The 13,258-nt window shown below is 41.2% G+C and overlaps 1 protein-coding gene across 1 annotated transcript in view; it reads right to left on the minus strand.

Moving 5' to 3' along the window:
* dscama (Down syndrome cell adhesion molecule a) overlaps positions 1-13,258 on the minus strand; it is a 112,721-nt gene that overhangs the window by 36,230 nt on the left and 63,233 nt on the right. Inside the window, exons 4-6 of the mRNA XM_085419901.1 lie at positions 2,789-2,935; positions 458-736; positions 17-292 (exon numbers count right to left, since the gene is read on the minus strand). Coding sequence (XP_085276027.1) covers positions 17-292; positions 458-736; positions 2,789-2,935 — 702 coding nt within the window. The remainder of the gene's footprint in view (positions 1-16; positions 293-457; positions 737-2,788; positions 2,936-13,258) is intronic.

A 13,258-nucleotide genomic window follows, 5' to 3' on the forward strand; every position in this document is an offset into this window, starting at 1 on the left:
CACTGTGAATTCTGACCTTCCAGTATGACTTGAACAAAGTCCTGGGCAGACATCTTGCCATGTCTGGCAAAGCACTGATAGGCTCCTCCGTCACTCTTGGCCATGCCAGCCATGACCAGGTTCTCTCTGTTTTGGCCTGTCATGCGGACACTGTTACTGGGGTAGATGAGTTCTCCGTTGCGATACCAGGACAGCTGATACTCCTCGGAGCCCGTTACACCGCAGGACAGTGAAACCTGGCTTCCCACGCTGCCTTTCACCTTCCGCGGACTCACCATGACCTTGAGGGGCTCTGTAGTTTAGTGGAGGTACCAAGTTATCATCATTAGATAGATGAAAAAATGTAAACAAAAGTGCTTCACACTTAAAAAGCAAAAGAATCTGCCTCTTTTGATTCGTTGCTCCATAATAAAAAAAACTCCACAGCCTTACTTAGCACCATCACAAGGACACTGACCTTTTACCTGCAGCCTGCCAACCACCTCGGCATTGCCATAGCCATTCCACACCTCACACACATACGTCCCTGTGTCACTGGGCTGGGTTCTCTCTATGAGCAGGCCTGTCACACTCTGTTTGAAGCGCGAGTCTGTCTCCAGCGGGCGGTTGTCCTTCAGCCAGCGGTATTTGGGTGCAGGGTGACCAGAGGCCTTGCAAGGGAGCTCCACTCGATGAGATGCCATCACCTCACGGCGCTCAAAGCTATCCAGGATGTGGGGTGCAGAATTGGTCGGATCTGCGTGGGTTCAAAAAGGGTTAAATGCAGCACAAGGAGTTAAAAGTGGAAAAGTGTTTAATCGTGAACTCATGAGTAGCCAAAGGAAGAGAATGGGATTTTTTAAATTTTAGTGTAATGGCTCTAGTCCCCCCCCCCCCCCCCCCCATCAGTAAACATGGTACAACCCTGCCTATCTTGTGAATGAATGTCTTACAAACTAAAAATACTGCATCAATACTCTGAAATCTGCAGAGTGACTCTTTAAATGGTTTTGGAAAGGAGGGTATTTTTCTATCCTGAAGTCCTCCCCCAAACTGGAGAGTTCTCATGGCCTTTACTGCCTGTCACCCACTCTTTAGTTCAAGGGTTTTTATCCTGTCGCCCTCCGTTTAATTCAACTGACCAACATGTTTTTTTTTACAAGCTCACATTTATTTCCATATGGTCCTCTCACATGCAGTCAGTGTTTCTGAAGGCACACTAAATCAACAGCAAACCCTATCTGACTGTGTCATGGTGCTTCCTGTCCTTGTGTCTGATTACTTGTCTTGTGTCATTTTATCCAACAGTGTGTGGTATCACCAGCTGGTATTTGCAACACATTAACCATATTATTCTAAACTGAAATCAAGGCAACAGACTGGGACATTTTTAGAGGGTTTACCTGCTGTTACTGACATATGCTGGGGCCGATGTGAATGCCATTATGAAACTTTTATCAGATCAAACACACCGCAGTATTGAAACTCACACACTGATTACCTTAAGCTTTAAATATGAAACTTGGAAAAAAAATCCCATCGCATATCAGCTGTTGGTTGTTGTTATGCAAACATCTGTGTAGTGTAAATTTGACTCTTTGGCCATCTGTTTAACGCAGAAAAACACACTGTTGGTTGTTTTGGCATGATTTCAATTAGCCTGTGCCGGGTAAAGGGCTTAAACCTGCATTCTTTCTTTCTAACGGTCTGACAGATACCACCAACAGTATAAGCTGTCATTGGTATCTTGGTATCTCCCATCACTGTAACAGTAAAAACAGTGAAATCAGCAAAACCTTCATATTACCCACAGTTTGTTATGAATCGTCTTCAAACTTCACAACAATATACTAGGCCTTAGGGGACATGATTACCCGGGTTGGCTAAGCATTTGACTTTGACCTTCAGAGTCAAAGTTAACTTTGAAAAAAAAAAACCCCCAAAACAATCATATGAAAGGGAGAGAAAGCTGTTAAACCCCATTTTTATTTCTTCAGTACGATGCTTTACGTCTCAAGTTTTTACAGCTTAAATAAGCCAAAGATTTCAGCCGATTCTGCTCCAGTCATATGGGTAAAGATAATAAAATACACTATTTTAGTATGTAGTGCTTCAAGGTCATAGGTAGGCCATGAAAATCTTCAAACATTAAAGCAATATATTAGACCTTGGGGGACATTAGCACTTTCTTTGTTTGACCTCTTTAAAACATTATTTTTTCCAATACAACCTTATATGACACAATGATACAGAAAGATGAATATACCACACAAGATGCCCATATTAACAATGCTGACATCGGTATAAAACACTGCAGGAAGTTGTGCTTTCCGAGTGTTTGTTTTATAAAAATACATTTGGTTGTATCAAATCCAGGAAAACTTTCATGACCTATGACCTCAGTAAACATGCTGGTGAAGAGTTTAATTTTGCGGTTGCTAGTACTGAGTCACTACTTTCAAGCCTTATTGAAAACATACTGATGTTCATTTTGTATATTACAGGTAGAGTCAAAAAACAACGAGCAACCTAGTCACTGGACAGAGAGCGTGCAGTATCGTTTCGTGTCTCAGTGCGATTACTCCAAATCAATCTGATCTACAAACACAAAGATGGAGATGGTAAAAACGCTCATCTTAACGTTTCACAATGAAACCAACCAATATATATGCACATAATACAACTCTGTAGTTTTTTGCACCGTGAAACAAGTGACCATTCAACCCAGAAGTGCAGCTTAATATACAAGCTAATATATATCAAGCTGCAGAACTTCCTATTCATTCTAATTGTGGTATCCCCCTCTCACCTGACACAATGAGGCGGGCACTATTGCTCTGTCGGGTTTCTCCGGTGTACTGATGCCGTGTCATACACCTGTAGTTGTACAGCCCGTCTTCCATTTGCACATCCAGAATATACAGGGCTCCCGTGGATGTGATGAGAAACCGTTGCACTGGAAATGAAAAGATAAATAAAACATATTAGGTGACGTTACCTACATATAAAGAAAGCAAAGCAACATCTTCAGTGAACACCAGTAAACTACATGTGGGCCAGTTAGTACCAAACACGTCACTTTCATGTGACCTGTAAGTATAGCCTGTGGTCAGTCCGCGTGATGTTAAACATTCTGGAAAATCTATCTGTGGTTTGCTTGTTCACTAGACGGCAGAGTGCAGACTCTCCTCAGAACGCATTATCTCAACTGAGCTTCACTGTTTGCAGCAACAAGACTTTAATCAAAATACTTATCAAGAAAAATCACTGGATAGAATTAAACCACAGTTTTTTTTATGTTTAGTCAATAAGTTTTTTTAACTGTCTCAAAAACTGTTCATGAAAGTACAGGATCAGTTGCCTCGGGGTTTTCATCACAAGCGACGGTTAACATTTTGTACCAAACACAGCGCAGCAGTAATAGGTGTCAGTAGAGAAAGCATGCTGCGTGTATTCATTTTTATGCGCTGGAATAACCACCTTACACATTCAAAAAGAATGAAATAAAGAAAAGCCAATATTGAAGTCTCTAAGCAAATATTTGCAAGTCAAGTGAGGAACGCAGCTCTGTGTGATTGTAGTCACCAAACATCTGCTGCAGCCCATTTAGCTCAGCTAAATCAGCTCTGAGGCGCAGTGACAAGGCTGTGTGTTGTATAGCGGTGTAACACAGCTCGTTATCATGTAGCTCATCGCTCTCTTCCCTCTCTCTCGGGGGAAACGCTCTGTCTTTCTCTCTTTCTCACTCAGGTTTTCGCTCTGTCTTTCTGATCCAGACTAAAGCACGGGGAGCCGGGGATCACAGAGTGCTTTGATAAGGCATGGATGTGCAGGTCGGATGTGCTAATATCATGCTAATGTAATGCTAATTTGTGTGAACACATGGAAGTAGAGAGAGGTAGTCAGTGTTTCTGAGGAGCGATGTGTTCTGTAGCCGGTGGCTATCGGGGTATTTCATGTCACAGATGATGGAAGAGCCTATCTGGTTTGGGCATCAAATAGGGCCGCCGTACGGTGGGGGATTCTGGCAGTATTGCTAGAGATATAATAATGCATGCTTTATGGGATGTTGAATCTTCTCATTTAGTTTTGTCATGACACATTAACACAGGTTTATCCTGCTGGCAGAGGCCTTTGCATTGAGCGTGCCTAAAATGATGGAAAAAGGTGTGAAGGTCTTAAGACAATCTCTGAAACGGCTCAGAAATAAAAATAAAAAAACCCTCAAATTATGGCAAATATTAGGAAAATGACACATTGTCCCTACTACTGCCTACATTTATGTAGAAGCAAAAAACACCCAAAACATTTATCATAATTTAGAAATAAATGATTGGTACCAAAGACAGAGGTGTTGCAATAAGAAAGGTGTGAATGTGAGTACAGAGGGGAGAAAACAGAGAAAGAAAATGGGGAATACACAGGGGAGGGTGGCCAAGATGCTATTGTGAGCAAATGTTGACCTAGATAGAAAAAAGAGACCAGGGCATCGATATCCTGAAGAAGTTTTTGCCTTGCTTGTGGTTGAGCTACTCAACCAGTGATACAACTGAGAGACACTGGATCCATGTGTGTGTGTGCATGTGTAGTCCTTAGTTACTTAAGCATGGAAACAAGCCACGACACATCATCAAATTAAAACTGCAATGCAGTTGCTTTTTAGGAATGAAATCATTCAGAGAAAGCAAAGGAAAAATTAGGTGTAGGCTAAGTCTTCTGCAGTCCCTCTCTCCTGCTTTCCTTCTTTCCCGCTGCAACTTTTCTGGCATCAAAAGCTGACAGCCTTATGAATGAGAGGAGCTTTCATTAGAACAGACTGCCTGTCACTATGACAAAAGGCTAGGAAAGGGGAGCACATGCTTTAAATGCACGTGGAAAGAGACACATACACACATGTACGTGGGTTTGTGTGAGCATTTATGGTCTTTAAACTATCTTTGGGTTATTTGTGAATTTCTCAGAATACAATCTGTCTTATTTAACAGATCACATACCTCTATACTGTGTGTGCCTCATATTGGAAACACTGCAAATGTCACTATTACAGTGAAGGAATATAAATTAAAGATCAGTTAAGATGAGAGGATACACGCATCTGTCTGCTACCCAGACATTATCATTGGACTTGTGAAACCTTATAGTATGTCACAGTATTCAATTAGAAATACAATACATGTATTATTCTGACAGATAGCTACTGCAGTGCCAACCAGCCCTGTCTTAAATATTTGGAGTCAGTTTCTCCTGCACACCACTCCCTAGGTGCTGTCTTCAGTACATCTGCAAAATTATCTTGCAGCCTGATACATCTCCAGGACTCTCCTGCAGATATATCCCTGATATCCAGCATCACCCAGGCGAGGCATCGGGTCATACAGCTCACAGTTCTATAAGGGAAATTATTCCTCTGTAGGACAGATGAATAAAGATGGATGAGGAAAACAGATAATAGTACTAAGTTAATGTGGCATTTTCATTTTTAATGGGCAACATCAGCCCTGTTGTGTTTTCAGCTTCTCATCTGAGAATTGAGTTTGACACCTAATTCTGACTGAATGCACTAATTAGTCAAACATAAACCACACAGCTTTCACTTCACTGTACATCATTATCAAGCTTTTGAACATAAATCTTTTTACACTGCTACATTTGAAACTTAAACTCTTTCTATCTTTTAGAAACAGAGGTAGAGCATTCATGCACATCATGAAGTCCTGTGCAGCTGATCTCAGTGCTGGCCCACATCAGCCGATTGTTCAGCTGATATCCAAATGTCCAACAGGGGCCACTATTTAAGTTGCTCTAGCTTGCCCAACGTTGCTGCAAATCTGGAACTCACCTCCAACAATATCTAACTTAATCTTAACTTGATCTATCTCGTATTTGTTCTCAGTAACACCTGTTCTGCTTTGTACTCTGATCCTGTTGTTGCTCTCGTCAACTCTGGCTTTCTATTCATCCACACGGAGGAACAGGAAGGGGTGCTTTCCTCACCTTATGTTTTCAACATTTGGGACTCAGTATGGAAACTGGAGAGAAAACTTTTGTTATTAAGCTTTACATGCTCATCTCCATTTTGGAGGAAACAGAGGTGGCAGTCTGCTCTGTCCCTGTAACATCTGTCCACATCAAAGATGTCAAATGACACAGCAGCTGATGGATCAGACCAGGATGTTCAATGCAGCTTCTCTCTGTCTGTCCTGAAACATCATTTCTCTCTGGCTGACTCTGACTCAACAGCCTGTACACTCAAGAGGCTGATAACTGTTCTACAAGGAAAGTCCTTCGTTTATGACATTCAAACACCGAAACAGGATGCCTGTTTTAGCCTGTTGTACAGTCATCACACAACCTCACAAACGTCACAAGATATGTCTCCGATTAAATCACAGGGCAGCAGCCCCACATTCTACACAGAGTCCTGCACTGTGGAGCAAGCACAGAGTTAGAAACACCAGGTGATGTTTCTCTCTGAAGTGGCCATAAAAAACACACTTTACAGCTGTTTGTATGGAAGAGGTGTGCTGCATATAAAGTATTGCAGATGGAAACTATCTGACTGTAGTATTTCTGTATTCTGAATCTTCCAACACTTCTTAGTATTTTTTCAGCAGTAGGTAAATTAATGCGTATTAGGTATATATTTAGACTACTGGAAAGAAACAGAAGGTGGTGGCGGCTGGATTTTATTTAAATTACAAGAACTCTTCAGAGTCAGTGCGATAACTGATAGTGCTCTCGATTCTTTGTTAGCTCGTTCTCACTCTCAACAACAGAATATAGTGCTCAACACAGAGCTGGAGGCCTCTATTAGCATATGTGCATGTCCTTATAACCTGAGACCATTTCAGTGTTCGCTTATACTGCAGTTATCTCATATCCCACTGGCTTGTGCATATATTAAACTCTTTATGAGCATGTGCTTGTGAGTATACATGTTTCTATGCATGTGTACATGCAAGGGAGTCCTAATGTGTTTAAGCTGTGTACAGCTGCAAGGAGGAATGGTCAATAATAATGATCGGAGGTGCACCGCTATTCCTTTCTCCTCTGAGTTCAGTCTAATGCATACTAACACCATCTAGCAGACAGCCTTTCCTGTTCTGTCCACATCTGCGTTTATTAGTTTATATTCCAAAACTATGGCTTCACTTCACCCCAGGTGGCTTCCACAAATATCAGCCATTTCCTCTTCCCTTCGTCACCCCGTTCAGCTGCTTTGGCATCATCAGTGGCACAAACACAAGCCCTTTTCTGTGGCTGCAGACTCATTAGCTTCAATCAATCCTCTTATAAGCCACAGTGAGCCTGTAAGGAGACTATTTGTTCACTCAGACTGGTAGCTTTTGCAGTATCAATGAAACTTAAATTGCTTGTGGGACATAAAAACAGAAACAGCCAGAATTATATTCCTATTACAATGCAAGTGTCACACTTTTCACCAAGGAGAGTTTGCCCTGGGCCAGAGATGTCACCGCTGAACACAGGTTAGTGTGTGCCAGGGACTAAGAATAAAGGATTTGTGATGAGGTGGAATACAATGACACATGGTGACATAGCTAAGCATTCACATCTACTGAGTGACATACCCCAAAACATACACTTAAAACTGTGAGTTGGCCTGGCTCTTTCAGTCATTTCCTCCATCCGTCCATCAGTTTTCTGCCACTGATCTGCAGTCACGACGCAGTGGTAGTCTAAGCAGAGAAGCCCAGACCTCCCTATCCCCAGTCAGCTCCTCCAGCTCATCCGAGAAACACTGAGGAGTTCACAGGGCAGCTGGGAGATGCAATTTCTCCAGCATGCCATGCTTTCCACTAGAACATGCCTCGCTCTCACCCAGGAAGCGCCCTTGTCCGATTTGCCTCAGCTGACTTGTTTTGAAGGAATAGCAACTGAACTCCTGTTACAGGAAAAATGTTTCTATGTTTCTTTACCTTCTTTTAAATGTGCAAGCATGCCCTTTTGTCTATGGTTAGATTAGTTTAGAATTATCTTTTTAGACTTTCTCAGCAAAGACATACTGTTTTGGGACATATTGTTTTAGATTGTTTTATCTCTCACAGCCTTCTCCCAGCTCTCTGCTGACGAGACTAGCGCCACATATGGAGTTGTTTATTTTATTCCTCACCTTATCACTAAGGCATATCCATATTTCATTTCTGCTGCTCACATGGGTAGTCTCATTCTTTCACCACAACCCAGAACTCATGACCATGATGGGAATTCTTTGCAGCTAATAATCATGGCTTCAAACTTTTAGTACTAATTCTAATTCCTGCTGGTTCACAGTCAGCTGCACACTGCTCAAGTGTGAGCTCAAGGTCACCACCTGAGTAAGGCAATAGAGCCACATCATCTGCAAAGAGCAGAGATGAGATTCTTACAGCACTGAGCTACACCTGAAATTCTGTGCATACAATTCTAAACACATTTGGTGACAAAGGGAGCCTTGGTGTAGTCCAACACCAACAAGCCCGACTTATTGCTCTGTATAACGCCAGCTCTCACTGGACTTGATTAGCTATCACTGGGAATGTACAAGGACCGAATGGCCCATAACAAAGGAGCAGATACCCCATGCTCTGCTCCCAAAGCACTTCTTGCAGGATCTCCTGAGCAACATGGTTAAATGCCTTCTAAAAGTCCATAAAGCAAAAATAGACTGGTTGAGTAAATTCCCATGTATTCCACGACCAGGATGAAAACAGCATCGTTCCTTCAGAATCCAAGGTTCGGCTAATGGACAGACTCTCCTGAGTAGTGTGACTCCCCTATAATTAGAGCACACCCTCTGCTTCGCCTCCTTAAAGATGGGAATCACAAGGCAAGGCAAGTTTATTTGTATAGCACAATTCAACAACAAGGTGATTCAAAGCACAACCACAGTCTGCCAATCCAGAGGCACCTTCCATGGTCTCCATACGACGTTGCAGAAGTGTGCCACCAAAGACAGGAACTAAGAGTGCATCCCATCCACCAAGGAGCTGCTCAGTGACCTTAATGATAGTAATGACTGAGTTACCCATCCTTCACAGACTCTGCTTTGCCTACACAAGGCCTATCAGTGGGATTAAGGAGACCTTCAAACTATTCCTTCAACCACCTGATTATCCAACTAAACTTTTGTTACACGGCCTTATCAAAATGCCAGTTTCTGCTTCAGCTCCTGCCAGACCTGCACTCTGCTCTGTGACTGCACCTGTTAGCCACCTAGCTGCCTCCAGTTCAATATTATATAATTAAGACATGACTGGGGAAAATTAGAGAGAGAGAGAGAGACAAAATAAAAGATCAAGGGGGAAAGCGCACCTCTGGGATACAACCACTCCCTGTCATCTAAAATGTCTTACAAATTAGCTTACAGCTATGTGCTTCCAGTGAAGAAGAAAACTTTCATATGCTAATTCAGATCATGGTTAGGCAGAGCAATTATCAAAAAAGTGGCAGCGTTGTCTGTCTGACAGATCTCCGCAGGAACCCCGGCCTCTTTTCTCTGTTTCTTACCGAGCCTTTCTCTGATCAAATATACTGCTCTAAAAACAGGTAGTGGGATAGTAATGTGAAGCTACTGTGACACTAAAAATGAGTGCAAATATAAAGCTAGCAGGGACTTTATGACATCTGTTTATATAGTTGTAGACCAGATTTTTGCAAATCTGTAAAAATAAATGGAATAAAAAGATATTAAATGAAGCTGCACTACAACTTTTTTTAACAGAAAAATATAGGTTCATTTTCTTTCTCCATGACCTTGAAAATCTCAACCTGTGCTCCTTTGACTCCTCTGAAGAACTCTGAGTCATCTGTCCTGATCAACACCCACAGCCTGAACACCACTGATGGGAAAGCAACCAAGTCAGCTAAACAATGCAGATAAAAATTGCTTCCTCATCACTCTGCTGGCAGTGTCCCCAGTGGGCAACTGTCTTGGAGTGTATTAGTGAGTGGAATGTGGTCTCCGGAGACAGCCGAGCCCTACAGTGTCACCGTAACCTTGGCCACTCAAAGTCACACAGCCTGATTTAAAATAAATAAATAAAAAGATAAGCCAGGCTTGTTACACAGCCGAAGACTAACCCAAGGTGAACAAACTCTTCCAGTTAGGATGCAACATTTGGAAGTGTGGAGGACTGAAATGAAACAAAAGCAGACACAAGACTGACTCTGCGTTTGAGAGAATATCACCACTGCAATGGTGACTGCAGATTTGCATTTTCCATAGAAAAACTATGGCGTGGCGTGCATGCACCCTCTGTTTAACAAAACTACAATTTTCACAAAAACAATGTTGTGTTGATGTATGTGAATGTACAGGAATCATCACAAAGGCCCCTTTAAACTATAATTACTTTTAAATAAAAAACACTTGTCTTTTAATAACATGTAACTGTGGTGATAATCCCACCATATGTTGTGCCTTATTGTTTCCCACCATGAGAATGTCACACAGTGACTGCTGCCAGGACTGCCAGTGTAGTCTGTAATAATGAGTGTATGATGAGCCCAGGAGGGCCTGTGTTGTAATTAGGCCTGGTCACTGTTATTGGCAGAATGACTCCAAAATGATCAGGCTGGGATGTGCATCTCTATGGAGTGGGGGGACCCCACCAATTTACAGCCCCTCTAATAAAAGTCATCTGTCATTCTTGCAGGAGGCACACACTGACAGCTGCTGTGGTTACCATGGCAACATGCTGACCACCATTCGCTTAGCAAGCACTATTCCCAATACTGTAAATGGTGGAGATGTACAATCATGCACATATACTGTCCCGACCAATCTTTCAGTACTGGATCAAAATGCATACACAGTTCTTCTGTTTACTAATACTACCTCCCTCTTTTGAAGGTCTGGCTGTCCTGTGTACTCTTTTCTCTGATATCTTCTTTTTATTTCTTTATTTTTCTGAACATGGAGCTGGGATTTGTGATTTCAGGCTAGATAAATAAGACAGACTTGTGTCTTCCTACTTGTGTCAGTGCATGCAGTGATAAATAACATAACTTGGTTCAGATCCTGAATATTTTTAGCTCTTCTCTGAGGAAATACTGTACACTTAGAAGTACCACCTCTAACACTGACTTGGCCTTGCATCAACAGCAAAAAATGCATGTAGAACATTGTAACATTGTAACATTTAGAACACTAGTAGCTAGTATTTTGACTTCATGGCTGCACACACAGGCTTTAACAATTCTTAAATAATTTAAAGTCGCTATTTAATTAAGATAAATAGAAAATCATTATTAGGAAGGAAGGTTTCTCAGGTCAACATCTTTCTGTAGTTACAGTTTATTAAATTTGAGAAATGTATATTTTTCTTTGTGTTATTGGGCAACTGAAAAATTTAAGACATCTATATGTATATGTATATATATATGTGTATATATATATATATATATATATATATATATATATATATATATATATATATATATATATATATATATGTATATATATATGTATATATATATGTGTATATATATATATATAACTTCAGTACTGAGAATGACTTTTTAGACTAACAGTTCGAGTAAATGCAACCACTCTGTATTTCGGTACACCGTGTATCTAAAAATGACATGCTCACAAAACATGCTATAGACTGCGCTTTCTTAGACTTGTATAACTGTAGCTGTATAACTTTGAGAAAGCAGATGGATTCTTTGGCCTTGGCTAAATACACGTGTATAAAAATGAAGATCAGCAGTCTTCACTCGGAAAATTCAACCTGAAAATTTAAATTAGAAATACGTATGTTTTCATTTTCTGGAGTAGCTGCTTTAACCTACACACACATATAAAAGGGAAAAAAATGTTTTTTCTTCTTCTTTTCTTGCTAGTATAAGAAATAAATCTATAATTACATATATATAATTACAATTTGGGCGTTGTAATTATATATACACAAAATAAACACATTTTCTCATTTCTCATCCCACCTTGATCAAAAACTTAAAGCAGCCTATCCTGTTCTAGGCCAGATCTTCCCACTACAAAGTAGAGTCAGAGTGGGGGGCTGAGCTTATTTATTGCCGGTCCTAATCATCAGCAGGATCCCTCTGCTCATTAACTAGACACACAGTAGCCTCAGGCTAACAGCCTCATATGTCAGCCAAAGAAAAAGATGTCATCTTCTGCTTGACTGAATAAACTGCTATTAAAACTGGATGCAAATAGGCACTGAACGACACTCAGATCAGGAGGTAGCAGGCGAGCTTAAACCCTGAGGTGCTCAGCCTCATTGTTGCCCCACATTTCTCAGTTAAAATGCAGAGATTCTGGATGCTGTCTGTCTCCAGACTTACAAGGCATCCAAACTCCCTGCGGAACAAAATGCCACAAAAGTGTTTGTTCACTTGTATGACAGTAAGTAGTTTACACTACTGACTGTTTGCTGGGAAACTATTTCACATCTAAGTTAAGGTGAATATATTAAATGTTTCTGAAATATAACACAGCAGACGCACATGGGAAACCATCATGTCAACCTAATACGAGAGCAACAGTGGAAGCTATTGTGTTGCCCATTATGCTCCACTGTGCCTATATTCGGCTCAACTGGCTGTACGGTTGTATAGACAGTCCAATGAAACTCTATCTCCCCAGATCTAAACAGAACCAAACAAAGCGCAGTGGAAGAATGGAGTGTGTTTGTACAGGACTTATTTGGCAGACACTGACGTACTATGACTGGATGTCTCTTTTCTCCATCAGACTGTTTTGAGGCAGCTGCGTGAGTATGTTTTTTTTCTTCTTTTTTTTTCTCCCCATCAAACAAATGTTTGTCTGTTGAATCAAAACTGAAGAGGGAAATCTCATCACAATAGCTTTCAAATCTGTGCCTGCCTCTGTGTGTGTGGCTGTGTGTGCAGTGCAATTAGCCAGTACTGGAGTTGAGCTATTAAACCTCTGATGGTTGTGTGTTTACAATGCTATCATTGGCCTCTCTCTGGCCAGCGCTAAATGAGCCAGTGTTGAGCCTCAGCTGTATAATCATGAATATTCATCTGTGTGTGTGTGTGTGTGTGTGTGTGTGTGTGTGTGTGTGTGTGTGTGTGTGTGTGTGTGTGTGTGTGTGTGTGTGTGTGTGTGGCACTGGCAGGCATTAAAGAAGCTATTACTATCTACTCATCACAATCCGTCACTTTGTCTGGATAATAAGTCAAGCTGACAACAATTCTACTTAGCGCCAAACACCACCAAGACAGGCTTTGTTCTGAGAGCAAAGTTAAAAAAAGAAGGGTTTTCTTGGTGGGTCCCACACAATGTCAT

This window comes from Rhamphochromis longiceps, linkage group LG10 (genome assembly GCF_057381845.1).
Source record: "Rhamphochromis longiceps isolate RC_006_pf linkage group LG10, R_longiceps_female_GT1.1, whole genome shotgun sequence".
Taxonomy (NCBI): Eukaryota; Metazoa; Chordata; class Actinopteri; order Cichliformes; family Cichlidae; genus Rhamphochromis; species Rhamphochromis longiceps.